The sequence below is a fragment of the Carlito syrichta genome, unplaced genomic scaffold (genome assembly GCF_000164805.1).
Source record: "Carlito syrichta isolate Samal-C Ts95f unplaced genomic scaffold, Tarsius_syrichta-2.0.1 Scaffold103330, whole genome shotgun sequence".
In the NCBI taxonomy this organism is placed as follows: Eukaryota; Metazoa; Chordata; class Mammalia; order Primates; family Tarsiidae; genus Carlito; species Carlito syrichta.
In genome coordinates this window covers 19,128-35,497 of record NW_007047426.1, presented here as the reverse complement: position 1 = coordinate 35,497, position 16,370 = coordinate 19,128, and the positions used below count along the sequence as shown (strand labels likewise).

At 52.7% G+C, this 16,370-nt stretch overlaps 1 protein-coding gene across 1 annotated transcript in view; it reads left to right on the top strand.

The window, feature by feature from the left end:
* Positions 1 to 16,370, top strand: part of MGAT5B (mannosyl (alpha-1,6-)-glycoprotein beta-1,6-N-acetyl-glucosaminyltransferase, isozyme B) — a gene marked incomplete at its 3' end in the record, with an annotated part of 59,132 nt that overhangs the window by 29,113 nt on the left and 13,649 nt on the right. The window contains exons 4-8 of the mRNA XM_008065258.1: positions 130 to 245; positions 888 to 961; positions 1,919 to 2,089; positions 2,812 to 2,976; positions 3,706 to 3,875. Coding sequence (XP_008063449.1) covers positions 130 to 245; positions 888 to 961; positions 1,919 to 2,089; positions 2,812 to 2,976; positions 3,706 to 3,875 — 696 coding nt within the window. The remainder of the gene's footprint in view (positions 1 to 129; positions 246 to 887; positions 962 to 1,918; positions 2,090 to 2,811; positions 2,977 to 3,705; positions 3,876 to 16,370) is intronic.

Here is a 16,370-nt window from a genome sequence, read left to right as displayed (position 1 = left end):
GGGTCCCCTGGGAGTTCCCGTGCCTGGAGCCCTGCAGATCCTGCCGCCTTTGCCCACTGGTCTTCCTGCGGGGCCCTCCCAGGCACCCAGGGGACGTCCAAGGCTCACCTGTGGCTCCTCCTCGTCTAGGCTGTCCCCAGGGGCCGGCCTCATGGAGCGAATCCAGGCCATTGCCCAGAACGTCTCTGACATCGCGGTGAAGGTGGACCAGATCCTGCGCCACAGCTTGCTCCTGCACAGCAAGGGTGGGTGCTGGGGGCGCCCTGGCCCAGGTTGCCCTCTATCCTTCGAGACCCCGATGTTCTGCATCTCAGGCGGGGGCCTTGGGAAGGTGGGACACCTGGGGTGGGCCCTGACTTCTCCTGACAGCCACCCTCCTGGCTTCAGGCTTTTCTCAGGGGACTCGGGGTTCACTGCATCCACTTGGCAGGAGGGTGATAAGAACAGAGGAGGCCCCTGGAGTCTTGGCCACTGGGGTCGACAGTTCCAAGAGTGAGGCACCTGGAGAAGGGTCCCCGGGTGGCCCCCTCTGGTCCCCGTGATGTGGGAGGAACAGACTGGTATCAGCAAGCCTCGTCTCTGCCTTCCTCGGAAAATGTCGGGCATGAGTTTGGGTGGGTGCGTGAGGCCCTGCCTATCCAGGGAGCCACTCCATGGCTGTTGACACCAGCTCCTCACTGAACTCTCCAGGGAGGCTGGGGGCATGGAAGGGGACAAACCAGACCTGGGGAACGCCCTTGGGGCCAGTGGCCTTTCAGGTGGGAACACTCAGGCTGCAGGTTGTGTGGGCCACTGCCCTACTCAACCCAGGCCCACCCACTCCTCCTGCCTCTCTCCCTGGGCTCCTCCTGGTCCCAGGTCCTCAACAAGTCAACCTCTCCCAACAGTGTCCGAAGGCCGGCGGGACCAATGTGAGGCACCCAGTGATCCCAAGTTCCCCGACTGCTCCGGGAAGGTAGAGGTGAGGCTGGGGCTGAGGGGTCAGGGGAGCAGGTGGTGGTGGGGGCGGTTCTTATGTGGGTCTGTGTCCCAATTAGCACATCCTGGCTGGGATGTCCACTTGTGAGGGCCTCTCTACCCTGCCCTGGACCCCGACACTAGCTGACAGAGGCCAAGCTCAGGGACGTGGCTTCTCTGCTCAGTCCATCCACCCAACCCCACCCAAATTCCCCAGGAGTCCTACTCAGGATCATTGATGCTTTCTCATAGCAAGTGATTAAGTATACTCGTGCCACCACCAACAGCCCAGTTCCCCACAAACTCAGAAACGACCCTCCGCTCTGTCCCTCCTGCCACCTACCGCCTCCTGGACTGAGAGCCCACCTGCTCGCCCCACGCCAGGGCCACCTTGGCTGCAGGAAGTCTGTCCCCACAGGAGACAGTCCACAGCTGTAAAGCCTACTCCTCACTGGTCCCAAACCCCCCAAGGGATGGGTGGTGGCACCGAGGACCCCTTCCTCAGTGGCCACCTGGGGAGCACTGTGGGTATGTCCCGTGCTGGCCCCAGCCCTTGCCCCCTTGGAGGTTGCTCCCTGGCCTTGGCCTCTAGGTGAACCCTGCTCTGGGGTGGGGACATGGGGAATGAAGGAAGAGGGAGACAGCCAGGCCCCCACTGCTGTACTTCCGGCTCCTCACCCCGGAGCTTTGAGCTGGCCTGATCCCCAGTTCCGCCTCTTTCTGGACCCGGGGGATGGTGGCTCTGCCATTGCCTTCTCTGGGGGTCCTTGGGGGCCAGGGCAGAAGCCAGAGTCCTTGTTCAGTTTCTCTTCTCTGTCCTATCCCTTGCTGTATCTTTAGGGCAGCTGCACAAGCCCGTCCTGGGGGTCCTCAGGGCCCTGGGGATATGCATGCTGGGGGGAGCCCACTAAGGGCAGGTGGGCCAGCGCTGGCCCCCTGCCCAGCCTGGCCCTCTCCGCAGTGGATGCGTGCCCGTTGGACCTCTGACCCCTGTTACGCCTTCTTCGGGGTGGATGGCACCGAGTGCTCCTTCCTCATCTACCTCAGTGAAGTCGAGTGGTTCTGTCCCCCGCTGCCCTGGAGGAACCAGACAGCTGCCCAGACAGCGCCCAAGCCCCTCCCCAAAGTCCAGGTAGGCCTGGGGGGTGGGTGGGCCAGTGTGGCTGCACGTCCCCAGGGACAGCAGGAAGAAGCCTCCATCCTGGGGGGAATGAGGCTGACCCAGGCTGCAGGTCCCAGCCCACCCTGTTGGCAGATGGGAGGCCGGCCTAACAGTGCCTGTCCTGAAGATGCCACCAAGCTAGGCCTCCTTGCAGGGCAGGCTGGGACCCTGGAGGCGCCCCCTTAATGGACTAGAATGATAGTAATAATAACTGTCACTTGTTGAGGGCTTTCTGTGTGGCAGACACTTTGCTTGTATTCAAAGCTCCCAACCAACCTCCTGTGATCGTGCTTAGCAGATGATGAATCTGAGGTTTAGAGAGTTAATGGGTTCAAGGCACACAGTTACTGTGGCAGCCACCTCCATCCCTGCTGTGGGAGCCCTGGCTCTGATCACCACCCTGGCTGCCTCCTGGTGTTGGCCGGGCTCCTGGGAAGCTGCCACAGCTGGACACCTCCCAGGAAGGGCTCAGGGCAGGGGATTAGTCAGAGCTGGGCTGGAAGGGGTGGGCGTTGGGGGCTGAGGGCAGGGCCCTTTGATCTGGGGGGCTAGTGGGCCCCTTGGAAAGTTTAGGAGAAGCTGGAGCAGGTCCCAGCCTCATGAGAGGATGCCAGCTTCTGAGCCCAGGCCAGTGGAGGACCACAGCGGCTGTGGGTCTGGGGGCTGAAAGGCTGAGGTCTGGACCCCTCCAGGCAGTTTTCCGGAGCAACCTGTCCCACCTGCTGGAGCTGATGGGTAGCGGGAAGGAGTCCCTGATCTTTATGAAGAAACGGACCAAGCGGCTCACGGCTCAGTGGGCATTGGCTGCCCAGCGTCTGGCGCAGAAGCTAGGGGACATCTGGAGGGACCAGAAACAGGTACATGGCCTTTCCTGCATGTTCAGGAAGCTGAACTCAGAGCTCAGAACCCGGCAGCTTCCACGTGGGTGCAGGGTAGGCCTTCACACAAGCAATATTGGGTTTCTTCTGTTCATAATTTGACCCAGAGAGGGCGGGGGATGGATAGGGCAGTCAGGATAGATGCCTGTGGTGGTTTCTGGCCCTTTTCAAGGGTGGGGGAGAATGACAAGTCCCCCAAAGGGGTCCTGCATCTTGTGAACATCTGGTTCTTGTCAGGCAGGAAAGTCATGGCATCTGCCTGGAAGGCTGGGAATAATGTAACCTTTTTGGAGGGAAGTTTGTTGCCTCATTCACCCTTCCTCCCTCCCTTCCTTTCTTCCTTTCATTTATCCATCCATCCATTCATCCACTCATCTATTCATCCCTCCCTTCTTCCCTCCTTACATGACTCACATCCACCCTTTTATTTATTTCAGAGTCCTTATCATTTCATGAAATTACCTCGTGTCTGTGTTCACTGTCGTCTGCCTTTTCCGCCTGGGACATAAGCTCCATGAGGGCAGGCATGCGACTGTCTTGTTCACCTATGTCCCCAGTGCCTGGCATGGTTACTCAGCTGCCGGAAAGTGCCAGCCCACGCCCTGCCTGGATTCAGTGATCACTGCTGGCCGGCTTCCCGGCCAGTGCCCCAAAGGAGCAGGACTGAGATCTGCCGCTCCTCTGAGCTGACCCTCTGTGTCCCCCCAGATTCTGGTCCACATCGGCTTCCTGACAGAGGAGTCTGGGGATGTGTTCAGTCCACGGGTCCTGAAAGGTGGACCCCTGGGGGAGATGGTGCAGTGGGCAGACATCCTGGCTGCGCTGTATGTCCTGGGCCATGGGCTGCGTGTCACGGTCTCCCTGAAGGAGCTACAGAGGTGAGTGCTGGGGAAAGCAAGCTGGGGGCAGGGAGGGGTTGAAGGGGAATGGTCCCCTGCAGGTCCCACGACTCCGGGCCCTGGGAGACCTTCTGGTGTTCTGTGGGATGTTGCCATTCCTAACCCCCTCCTCTGTTCTGTCTGTCTCCCACGGGCTGCTCCACGCTGGTGCCCGGTTGTGTTTGAGATGCACCAAGGAGGAAGCAGAGATGCATAGCGCTGTCCAGCCAGGTCCCATCTCCATCTCTGGTGTTGCCGCTTGGGGTGGATGCATACTGGCTTATGGGACTGAGCCACATCATTCACGTGGGGGCCCCCTGCCCGCCTTCCTTGTGGGCTTGGTTTCTCTTCTGAAACTGGTCTACTTCCTGGGTCTATTCTGGGATCTGGGGACCAGTAGGACATGGATGGTGGCAGGGGAGGGGGGAGGATGGGTAGGGGGTGCCTGCCCTTCCCTAGTGCTGGGCTTTCCAGGGTTCCTCTAATGCTGTTGGAGGTGGAAGGGTGGTGATTAGGCCTCTCCTGGATGCTTGGGGGGAGGACGGTGCTAAGACTGAGTGTCGAGTGGGTAGGAATATGGTGTGTGAGTGTGTGAGATTGGGGTTTTTTAAATCTGAAGTTTTACTTTATCGCCCAGGCTGGAGGGTGGTGGCATGCTCCCGGCCACCACACCCTCAACCTGCTGGGCTCAGGTGATCCTTCCACCTCAGCCCAAGTAGCCGGAACTATAGGCACACGCTACCACACCCGGCTAATTTTCTGATTTATTGTAGAGATGAGATCTCACCAATTTGCTCAGGCTGTTCTCGAACCTGTGGGCACAGGCAATCCTCCCACCTCAACCTCCCAAAGTGCTGGGATTACAGGCTTGAGCCACTGCGCCTGGCCGAGATTGGGTTTATTTTTAACAACTGTATTGGTGGAATGTAGAAATATATTTGCTCATTAAGTGATATTTGATACATATAAAAATATGTGTGGTGGCTTATGCCTATAATCCAGCACTTTAGGGGGGTGGGAGGATTGCTTGAGGCCAAAAAGTTGAGACCAGCCTGGTCAACATAGTGAGAGTCCATCTCTACAAAACGTTTAAAAATTAACTGGGCATAGTGGCACCTGTCTGTAGTCCTAGCTACTTGGGAGGCTGACGCAGGAGGATCTGTTGAGCCCAGGAGTTCAAGGTTGCGTGAGCTATGATCACGCCACTGCACTCCAGCCTGGGTGGCGGTGAGACCCTGTCTCTAAATAAATAAATAGGTAAAAATATATGTGAACCGTTTAATGATCAGGAATAACCGGACATGGTGGCTCAAGTCTGTAATCCCAGCACTTTGGGAGGCCTAGGTGAAAGGATTGCCTGAGCTCAGAGATTCGAGACCAGCCTGGGCAACTTGGTGAAACCTCGTCTCTACAATAACCGGGCTTGGTAGTGCATTCTTGTAGTTCCAGCTACTTGGAAGGTTGAGATGGAAGAATTGCCTGAACCCAGCAGGTCGAGGCTGCGGTGGCCGTGAGTGTGCCACTGCACTCCAGCCTGGGCAACAGAGTGAGACTCCAACTCAAAAAAAAAAAAAAGATCAGGAATATCATCAAGGATCCTGTGTCCACCTGGGTGTTCCCTCTGCCACCTTCCCAGAGAAAAACATAACTTGAATTTTGTGTATATAATTCCTCTTTTAAAAAATATAGTTTTCCCATACTTGTGTGCCCATAGACAATATATGGTTTACTTTTGTTTTGTTTTGCTTTTGAGCTTTAAAAAAAATGGCGTCTACTGTATGCAGTCTCCAGACTTGCCTTTTTCAAATTCATTCTGTTTCAAAGACTCATCCATGCTGTTGCATGTATCTGTATTTTATTCATTTTCACTGCTGTATAATATTCCATTGTGTGAGTGAGCCATTATTATTTATCAATTTTTCCTGTCTGTGGATATTTTTTCCTGTTTTTAAAAATGATTTTGGTTTGAGTGCAGTATAATCCTAGCACTTTGGGAGACTGAGACAGGAGGATTGCTTGAGCCCAGGAGTTTGAGACCAGCCGAGTAACATAGCCAGATCTCGTTTCTAAAAAAAAAAAAAAAAAAAAATCAAAATATTAGCTGGGTTTGGTGGTATGTGCCCTGTAGTCCTAGCTACTTGGGAGGCTGAGGCAGGAGGATCACTTGAGCCCAGGAATTTGAGGCTGGGGTGAGCTGTGATTGTGCCACTGTATTCCAGCCTGGGTGACAGAGGGAGACTCTAACTCAAAATAATACAAATAAAATAATTTTTAAAAAAGGTAAAAATGATTTTGAACAATGCTGTGGTGGACATTTTTGTACTTGTCACCTGGCGCACCTATGTAAGTTTCTCCGTGTATAGACTTAGGTACACAATCCAACTTTACAATATAATGCAAATTCAGCTTTACAAGATAATGCCAGGTTGTTTTCCAAAGTGATTGCTCCAATTCACAGTTCTACACTCCCACATTCTCACCTATATTTAAGGCTGTCAGACATCCTAAGTGAGAGTGTAACATGGCATCATGGTATCTTCTTATGGTCTTGCATTTCCTGATGACTGATGGGGCTGAGCATTTTGTCATGTTTATTTATTTCTTCTTTATTTTTATTTTTTGAGTTGGGTTTCATTCTGTTGCCCAGGCTAGAGTGCAGTGGCACGATCACAGCTCACTGAATCCTGAAACTCCTGGGCTCAAGTAACCCAACCTCCTCAGTCTCACGAGTAGCTAGGACTATCGGCATATGCCACCACACAGTCAATTTTTTGATTTTTTTGTTTTGTTTTGTAGAGATGAGGTCTGGCTATATTGCCCAGGCTGGTCTCGAACTCTTGGGCCCAAGCAATCCTCCTCCCTCAGCCTCTCAAGGTGGTGGGATTACAGGTGTGAGCCACCACTCCCGGCTTGGTTCTTTTTTCTTGATGAGATGCCCATGTATGTCCTTTGCCCATCTTCCTGCTGGATTATTTATCATTTCTGTATTGAGTTGTAAGAGCTCTTTATATATTGTGGATATAAATTCTGTGTGTGTTTATGTGTTTAAAAAGCTTCTTCTAATTTGTTTCTTGCATTTTCAATCTCTTTATAGTTTTTTTTTTGAAAAACAGATGTTTATAATTTAAATATAGCCAAATTCATCAATCCTTTTATGATTAGCAATTTTATCTTTGGTGGAATGCTATTCCTCTTTTTCATTGGCCTTAAAAGTGTTTAATTGGTCCATCATATTGGCGCATATTTATGGAGTACATGGAATATTTTGTTATGTGAATGGAACCTGTAATGATCAAGTCAGGGATTTAGGATATCCATCACCTTGAGCATTTGTCATTTCTATGTATTGGAAGCATTTTAAGTTCTCCCTTCTAGCTATTTTGAAGTGCACATTGTTGTTATCTAGTCACCCTACTCTGCTAACATAGAACTTTTTCCTTCTATCTAACTTTGTATTCATTAACCAACCTCTCTTCATGGGGTGGGGGGTACACATATACGTTTGGTGAGATTGTTTCTCAGGGGATAATAAGGAAGGCCCCAGACTTGTTTGCATGTGAATCAACTTTTCTCCATCAGCCCATTAATTTATTCTCAGGTGGTTTTCAAGTGAAAATGTGAACGCCCCCTCCAGAACCTGTCCATTGTCTTGCTGTCCACTGTCTTGATTCTAGACAGCTCTCTCTATTTCTGATCGCATTTGCTCCTGGCCACCAATGCTGATGCTCTCTGACTTGAGAGTGTTGGAGAGAGGAGGATACTGATGGGGCTGGAGCCATTGACAATCTTAGGTCACTGAGGCCCAGTAAGCACCAGTCTTGGGCAGTTAGCCCCTGCAACTCAGAGGCTGCTAGTAATTCAGGTAGAACGTCCCTGGCCCCGATCAAAGGGATGAACCTTGCCCGGTTGTGTTGAACAGGGGGAGAAAGAGGCTGTGCCTGGTTTGTGTTGCTTAGAAGACTTTTTGGTTTAAAGGTTTTCATCCTCTTCACACCACTGGAGTCATTGTTTTAGGCTGAATGCACTTGTCTCCAAAGGGCTCAGTAAAGAAGAAACTGTGTCTCCAGAGAGGAGCAGCACACGTAAGACTGGAGATAGAGCAGGAGGAGGTTGGTGACAGGGACTAATGAGGGCTGCACGCTGTGGCAGTGTTGGGAAGCACAGCTTAGGTGGGAGCGGGCTCGGAGGAGGAGGTGCCCACCTTGAAATAGTAAGTCACACAGTTTAAGGAACCAACCTCGGAGCTGTCCCCGATTGCTGGTGCTGAATCTACGGACAAGCACCAGAGGGAACAGCGCGTCCCTCACTCTGGCTCTCACCCTGGTGACATTTTGCTGTCAGAGATCCAGCTGTTCGAACTGTGCAGGCCACTTCAGAGCCCAGGTGTGCCCACTGCCTGCCAGCACCCACTGCTGCACACCACACTGTGCCCACCCCATGCTGTGCCCTCCCTGCTCCCTCTGAACTGAGCTCAGGAGATGCACCAATGCTGTCTGCGGAGCAGAATGTTGCAGAGGCAGCTAACATTTGCAAATGATGAAAAGAGGCAATCTCTCCCTGGCTTGGAAGCTTCCTACAGGAAAGTCAGATGGGGCGGTGATGAGGAGGAGGAAGAGGATAAGAGACCCAGGTTGGGCGAAGCTGAAGAGGTCTTGAGCAACTTGTGGGTGGCACAGCTGGTGGCTGTGGCTAACCAGGGGCCAGTCCTGCCTTGGCAGAGCAGCGAGCAAAGGTCTAGGGGCCCTTGACTTCTGCAGCATCAGAGACCCTGAGATGTAGTGGGAAGAGCTCTGGGATGCGGGCTATCCAGAGTCCCTCATCCCAGGCTCTGCTACACACAAAGTCTCTTGTTTTGTCAGAATCACTGACACCTTGCCCCACCATGAGGCCAGATGAAGTCACATTTATCAAACAGTTCTCAACTCAGATCCTCCCTTCTGACTGTGCAAGGCCTGGGGCCAGAGACGGGGGAGCGTCCTCCCTGTACTGCTCCCTCAGGAAATAGGAAGACTCTCCCCCACCAGCCCAATGCAATACATGGAGAATCATCCTTCCATGAGAGGGTATTTGACAAGTTTCCTTGAGTGGTGGGAACTGAACTCAGTTGTTCTGCTTCTCAACCAGTGCTGGGGGTTCTCTCTCAGCCTCCTCTGTGTTCTTACCTGCCCAGGGCAATGCCTTCTCCTGGGGCCACTCTCCTGCACCTGACACTGGCAATCAGTGTGGCTGCTATGGTCCATCTCACAGCTGGTGCAACAATGATGGGGGTTGCTGCGCTTGGGAGGCCTCCCCAAGTGAGGCCCTGGTGAAAAATGCCAAGATCAGAGAATGCCCTTCTGCTGCCATCTCCTTCGCTTACACATGTGTACACATGTATCTGCACATGTGTAGACTCACATGCATGCACACACGCGCACAGATGCACATGCACACACCTGTGCACACACAACTACATACATGCATGTGTGGGTCCACATGCATGCACATGTGCGCACAATGCATACAGACTCACATGCATGCACACACATGTGACACATATTTGCAACCTGCGCACACAGACCCATGTGCATGCCCATGTGTACATGCACAAATCTACACACATGCAATGCAGACTTACATGCATGTATACAGGTGCATGCCTCTGCACGGTGTGCACACATGCTCATAAAGCCTCTTCATACGCACATGCATGCACACAGGTGCATGCCCACCACACATGTGCACACACACACACTCAGACACACACATGTGTGCACTCTTGCACACTCACACATGTACTCACATATGTAACTGACATGCACATGCATGTACACACTCAGCCTCTGCACACATGCACAAAAGACTATTCATATCCCCCATATACATATGTGCAAATGCATGCTCTTGCACGTGCAGGCACAATGCACCTATACATACCTACATGCACACCTTCGTGCAAACAATGCACACGCATGTGCTCCCCTCCCACAGCTCACAGGGATTCAATATTTTTCCACACGGCTTTACTGCCTGCCAGGCTCCTGCAGATCTGAAATTCCCAGAATCAGGCGCTCCAGGGAGAGGTCGCCCCATCTCTGGCTTGCAGTTCGTTAAATGGGCAGGCCCCAGGCTGTGCTCAATGCTCTGGCCCCTGGTCCCTCATGGGGTGTATGTGTGAATGAGTAATCTTGCTCAGACAGGGCAGACTGGTGGAAACAGCTCAGTCACCTCAGGGGATATCCTCAGAAAGGTGCTTTCTAAATCTGTTACCAGATACAATTGAAAAGCAACTAAAAGGGTAAAAGTAAAAACAAAACCACCTTCCCCGGGAGAATTTCCCAGTTATGTCTGCAAAATTAACAGCATCAGCTGTGGTTGGAATCCATTCAGGGTGGGGGTTCTTAGCCCTGGCTGCCACAGAATCACCTGAAGAGCCTTAGAAACATGCCAACGTTTGGGCCCTGCTCGAGGTGACTGATTTAATCCGCCTGAAGTGGGGGCCCAAGTGTCAGGCTGTTGAAGCTCTCAGGTGATTTTAATGATCATCGAGAGTTGAGAAATGGAAAAACTTAAGGCCGTGGCTTTTCTAAGCACCCCTGACCCCACCCCAATACACAGTCTGGGGAGAGGTGGGACTGGGACACTGCAGAATGTGTGAGCTGGTCTGCATGGCTTCTTCAAAACACCTGTCCTCCATGTCCCCAGTGTAACCCTGAGGGGTGAGATTAGGGATTGCAGTAGGGCTCTTGACCCTGGAAGACTTGTAGGAAGAATGTGAGGATTCCTTCCAAGTCTTTCTCTGCACTCCCGAAAACACTCAGAATACCTTTGGTTGCAGGGGCCGAGTGCAGGAGTTGGGCCAAGGAGGCACCGCTTGGAGCTGGCCCAGGTTGTGAGTCCTCTGGTGTCCTGCCCAGAGCATCACATGGGAAACTGCTGGCCTAGAACACGCTTTTTGGCACACCCTTTCTTAGATGTACATTCTTCTTTTTTCCTCTGTAAAGTGGGGGGCATTGGTCGCCATAGTTGGTGGGCAGTGATGGTTGTGAGGCCAGAATGGGGGCCGAGCTGTGAGGTCCTCGGCACATGCTCAGCTGGGGATGCCCTGATGCTTCCTAAAAGCAGGCCTTCCCCGCAGTGGAGATTTGAACACATCCTGAGCCATGTGGGAATTTCCCAGAGCGGCTCTCATACTGGGTAGCTTACAAAACAGGTCTTTATTCTTTCTCAGTTCTGGAGACCGGAAGTCCCGGGTCTAGGTGTCAGGAGGGCTGGAGTCTTCTGAGACTGTGAGGGAGAATCTATCTCCTCCTGGCCTCTTCCCGGGCTTCTGGTAGCTGCTGGCCACCTTTGCTGCTCCTTGTCTTGTAGAGGCGTCTCCACGATCAATCCTTCCTTCATCTTTACATGGCCATCCCTCTGTGTGTGTCTGTGTCCTAATCGCCTCTTCTTACAATGACACCAGTCATATTTGCATTAGGGCCCACCCTGATGACTTCATCTTAACACATTATGTCGTCAACAACCCTATTTCCAAATAAGGTCACATTCTAAGGCATTGGGGGGTAGGACTTCAACACGTGGATTTTTTGTGGGGGGGACACAGTATAAACCCATAACAAGATGGTGACCATTTTGGCCTGGAAAGGGGTCCTGGGCAGAGTTTGCCACTGACTACAAGAGGCCGGAGCCTCAGGGCTCACCTCTCAGCCCGAGGAACTGTTCTGCGGGAGCGACACCAGGTTAATTTGAAAACAGCTTGACGGGACATGAAGGTAATTTGAATTCTGAGAGTCTCGGCTTGGCTTCTGCCACAGAGACGTCTCCCTTGGCTGGTGAGGTGACCTGTGTAGGAGGCGGGCGGGACAAAGACGTGGCTTGTACTTTTCTTGTAGTTTATTCACAGATGTTCACAGCAGATGTCGCGGCCACTGACTAAGCAACAAGGCTGGACGGATGAGCCAGCTTTTCTGTGTGCCTCGTGTTTTGGTGTTTTAATTAACCGGCTCACTGGAGTGAGGTTGGGGCAGTGAGTGGGATCTGCTTCTGGCTTTGCTGCCACAAGAGGTTTCCGGGGTGAGGAAAGGTTTCCGGGGTGAGGGAGGTGGCGTGTGTGAACGGCACGCTCTGTGATAAGGCGGTAGTGTGGTGATGTTACAGTCCTCACCTGCGCCCTGCTGTGTGTGGAGGGAAGGAGCCACCAAGTCAGAGATTCCAACTGTCCGCTGTGTCCTGAGACGGCCTCACGAATGCCTGGTTCCACCGTGGGCGTTTTAAAGTTAAGACTTGCCCTTCCTACTTGCCCAGAATCAGCTGTGCTCATCAATTTTATTTGCATAATTTCAAGCATCATTAATAGTACATGGCAGGAGGAAAAATTACCAAGCTCTCCCTCCATCCATGAGTGAAATTGGGTTTAGTAGAAAATTAGTTGACTTAACTGGCAAATGATGAAAGCTTGAGAGGAGAATGTTTAAACAAGGAGGACTAGGAGGGAGAACACTTGGCTATCAAGCGTGCAACGAGGCTGGAATCGGTCTCCAGCCTGGGGAACTGTTTGGAGGGAGAGACCGGGGAGGGTCCCTGGAGAATGACAAAGGCGGGGACCATGTCTGGTTCCTCTTGTGCAGCCCAGCTTGACCAGCTGAGGCAGGTCTCAGGGTCTGAACCCATTCAGACCTGGCTCTGTCTGGCTCCAGCTGGTCTGAACCAATGGAAACTGGGCACATCTGCTCAAAACCGGCTCCAACTGACCAGAAGTAGGCTGAGCTAGGCAGCTGGGACCAGCTACTGGGTGGAGGGTGCTACTATTCTCTGTGGAGGGGGGAGGAGAAAAGCACTGGGTTTGGGGGCACACGTGTTAAATCAGAGGTGCCCCCATGGACGCCACTGGGTGATAGGCCCAGGAAAGGTGTGGAGTGGACATAGAATCTTGGCAGTGAAGAGTACTTGAGCACAGTGTGGATAAAATTGTCAAATGATGGGAAGACAGACTTGAGGGCAAAGGCTTGGGAAATGTCTACAATGAAAGGCCTCTTGGAGGAAGACTTGGCAAAGGAGACTGAGAGTGGCTGAGAGGAAAACAGAAGGTGTGATGTCATGGGTGCCAATCGGAAGATGCTTCTAGAAGGATGGTGTGGCCAGGGGTGCAAAATACTCATTGAATAGCCCAGTAAGAAGGAGACTGAAAAATGTCTGAGAAATTTGACCTTGTGGAAGTCATTGCTGACCCTGGAAAGAGCCATGTTGGTGGAGGTGTGGAGACAAAGGTCATAAATCTCGTGGCCTGTGGAAGGAAGGGGACAGGGGAAGGATATAGAGGCTGTGAGTATTGGGGCTTCTTCAAGAAGCTTGGCCAGGAAGGAGAAGGAAGACAGAGAGAGGGCAGGAGAGTGGGGTTCTGGAATTGCAGGCTGGTGTATGAGCCTTCTGTGGCTGTCCAGTCGAAGGGCCACACGCTGGGCGGTTAAGCCACACGAATGTGTCCTCTTGCAGTTCTGGAGGTTGAACATCTGGAATGAGTGCCGTGCTCCCCCTGAAGACCTAGGGAAGGGTCTGTTCCAGGCCTCTCCACTATCTTCTGGTAGCCTCGAGTGTCCCTTGGCTGGCAGATGGCATTCCCCGCTCGGCACCCCATGTCTACCCATCTTCTTTCCTCTATGCGTGTCTCTGTGTCCAAGTGTCCTCCTTGTATAAGGACACAAGTCAGAGTGGATTAGGGGTCACCCTAATGACCTCATCTTAGCTTGATCACCTCTGCAAAGACCCGGTTATTTCCAAATAAGGTCACATGCACAGGTACTGGGGTCAGAACTTCAGCACAATTCAGCCCACACTGGAAAGTATGCTCGTTTATTTTTCAAATGGGAGAGTTTAAACATGTTTAAATGCTGGCGCAAAAAATCCAGAACAGGAGAGAGGTTGAAGACAGGAGGGAGATGGCTTCATTGATGATGGCCCCAAGAGAAGAGCCCCAGGAGAAGGCCGCTCTGCCCCCACAGGAGGAGAGGGGAGGGAGGAGGGTGTGCCCGGCATGCAGTGGGGACAGGGCTGGGGGCTGGGGATTGGGGCACCCACCACTGGTGGCTTCTATTTTATCTTTGATGGAGGGGACGGCGTTTGCTGGAAGTAAGGTGGAGGTGGTGGGAGTCGTGAGGAGAGTGGACATGACTGAAAAACCACCTCCAGCTTCACCCAGATTTGAAATGTTTATCCCTTAAACCAAAAATGATTGGAACCAAATATGGTCATTTTTGTGTTCTTTGAGACAGGTTCTTACTCTGTAGCCCAGGCTGGAGTACAATGGCGGGATCCCGGCTCACTGCAACCTTGACCTCCTAGACCCAAGCTCTCCTCCCGTCTTAGCCTCCCAAGTAGTTGGGACTACGGTCGCATGCTACCATACCTGGCTAATTTTTTTTTTTGGTAGAGACAAGATCTCACTACCTTGCCCAGGCTGGTCTGGAACTCCTGGGCTTAAGTGGTCTTCCCACCTCAGCCTCCCAACATGCTGGAATTACTGGCGTGAGCCACTGTGCCTGACCTGGCCAAATCTTGATACTTGACGAGGCTGAGAAGTAGGAACATTGTAGTCATTAGATCATTCTATTATTTGCTATCATTTTCTGGATGCTTGACATATTTTATAATACAGTATATAAGTACACCGATTAGAAAAAAGGAAGGAAGTCCAGACTGGGCACAGTGGCTCAAGCCTGTAATCCCAGTGCTTTGGGAGGCTGAGACAGGAGGATTGCTTCAGTTCAAGAGTTCAAGACCAGCCTGGGCAACATAGCAAGACCGCATCTTTGAAAGAATTAGCAGGGCGTGGTGGCACACACCTGTGATTCCAGCTACTCAGGAGGCTAAGGCAAGAGGATGGCCTGAGCCTAGAAGGTCAAGGCTGCAATGAACCATGTTTGTGCCACTCTACTCCAGCCTGGGCAGCATAGTGAGACCCCTCCACGACTTAAAAAAAAAAAAATAAGGGAAGGAAGAACAGCATCTTGGGTACTTGAGAGGTTGTTAATAGTGACACTTCCACCCCCTCATTCCAAGAGGGGGCACGAGGGACAAATGATGAATTTATACGAAAAGACTCCGGCCCCTCTCCCCTTTCCTGTTTCCTTCCCCTTCCTTCACTTCCCAGGAGGCATTTGAATCTTCTGCCCAGTGTGGACCTCTGGTTAGAGGCCCCCGAGGCCATAGAGCCATAGGGAAAGTGCCACTTGGCTGGCCCCGCCCTCTCTCCCTATTTGGGGAACCCTGACTGAGTGGGGAGCACAGACACGTGCCATCCATCACTGCAGAGACACCTGACAGCTGGACACCTGGCCCACACTGGGTGGCCCATCACAACCTTTCCCAAGGAATTTGGAGTTGGGTGACAGCAGGCAATGGGACAGAGGCAGACGCAGGCATGGGGAGCGTGGTGGGGTCACATTCAGCACAGCAAATGCTGCTGTGGAAGGTCGTGGACCTCTGCTGCTGGGGTCTGGGGTTTTCCCTGGTCCCTGCCCTTCCTCCTTCCCCAGCACTCGGAGAAGATGCTTCCTGGAAGGGTCTCTCCTTGACCGCCGCTTCACGCAGCACTGGAGCCTCAGGGAGTCTGCGAGGCCCCGGCCGAGTCTTCACATTGGTCCATAAACACAACTGATGCCGGCTGCCTTTCCCAGCTTTGCCCTGGTCGCGTTGAGGTGGGAAGGCCGTAGAGGAAGAGATGTTTGTTTATTGATTGATTGAGTCTCACTCTTTCGTCCAGGCTGGAGTGCATTGGCACGATCAGTCTACCACTGCCTCGATCTGCTGGGCTCAGGCGATCCTTCCATCTCAAACTCATCCTTCCAAGTAACTGGGATTATAGCTGCACCTCCCCTGGTTTTTTGATTTGTTGAGGGGCCGAGGTCTCGCCATGTTGCCCAGGCTGGTCTCGAACTCCTGGACTCAGCAATCCTCTCGCCTCCTCCTCCCAAAGTGCTGGGATTACAGGGATGTGCCACCTCGTCCAGTGAGACATTTAAATGAGATTGCTGGCACTCACAAAAGGCCCATGCAACCCACGTGGGAGTGGGGAGGACCTGGGGGGAGGGTCAGATAAGAGCTGAGGGGGAGGGCTGGTTCTGGATGCTTGAGGGAGGTGGGCTTTGTTCCTAGGGAGGAGGCGTCGGAACTTCCACAAGTGTCAGGGCTGTGGGCTCTCCCTCCACCAAAGATGGACCAGGAGAGGGTCTTGTCAGATGGTGGCTGGAGAGAAGGGAGGTGGGCAGTGAATGAGCTTCTGGAACAATCCACTAGGGAGACTGGAAAGGACCACCCACAGGAAGGGTCAAACTCTGCTGCTCTGGCCTCGGAACAGGGGGCAGGGCTGGCCTGGGGCCTTCTTATTCCTGGTGAGGCTGGCAGAAGCACAGGATGGTGTGACTAACCACCCAGTGCTCCTCTCAACTCTCTTGTCAAGTTCGAATCAGTCTAGTGGTGCTAACTCTGACACTGCCGGGTGGGAGGTTTCCCAGGGAC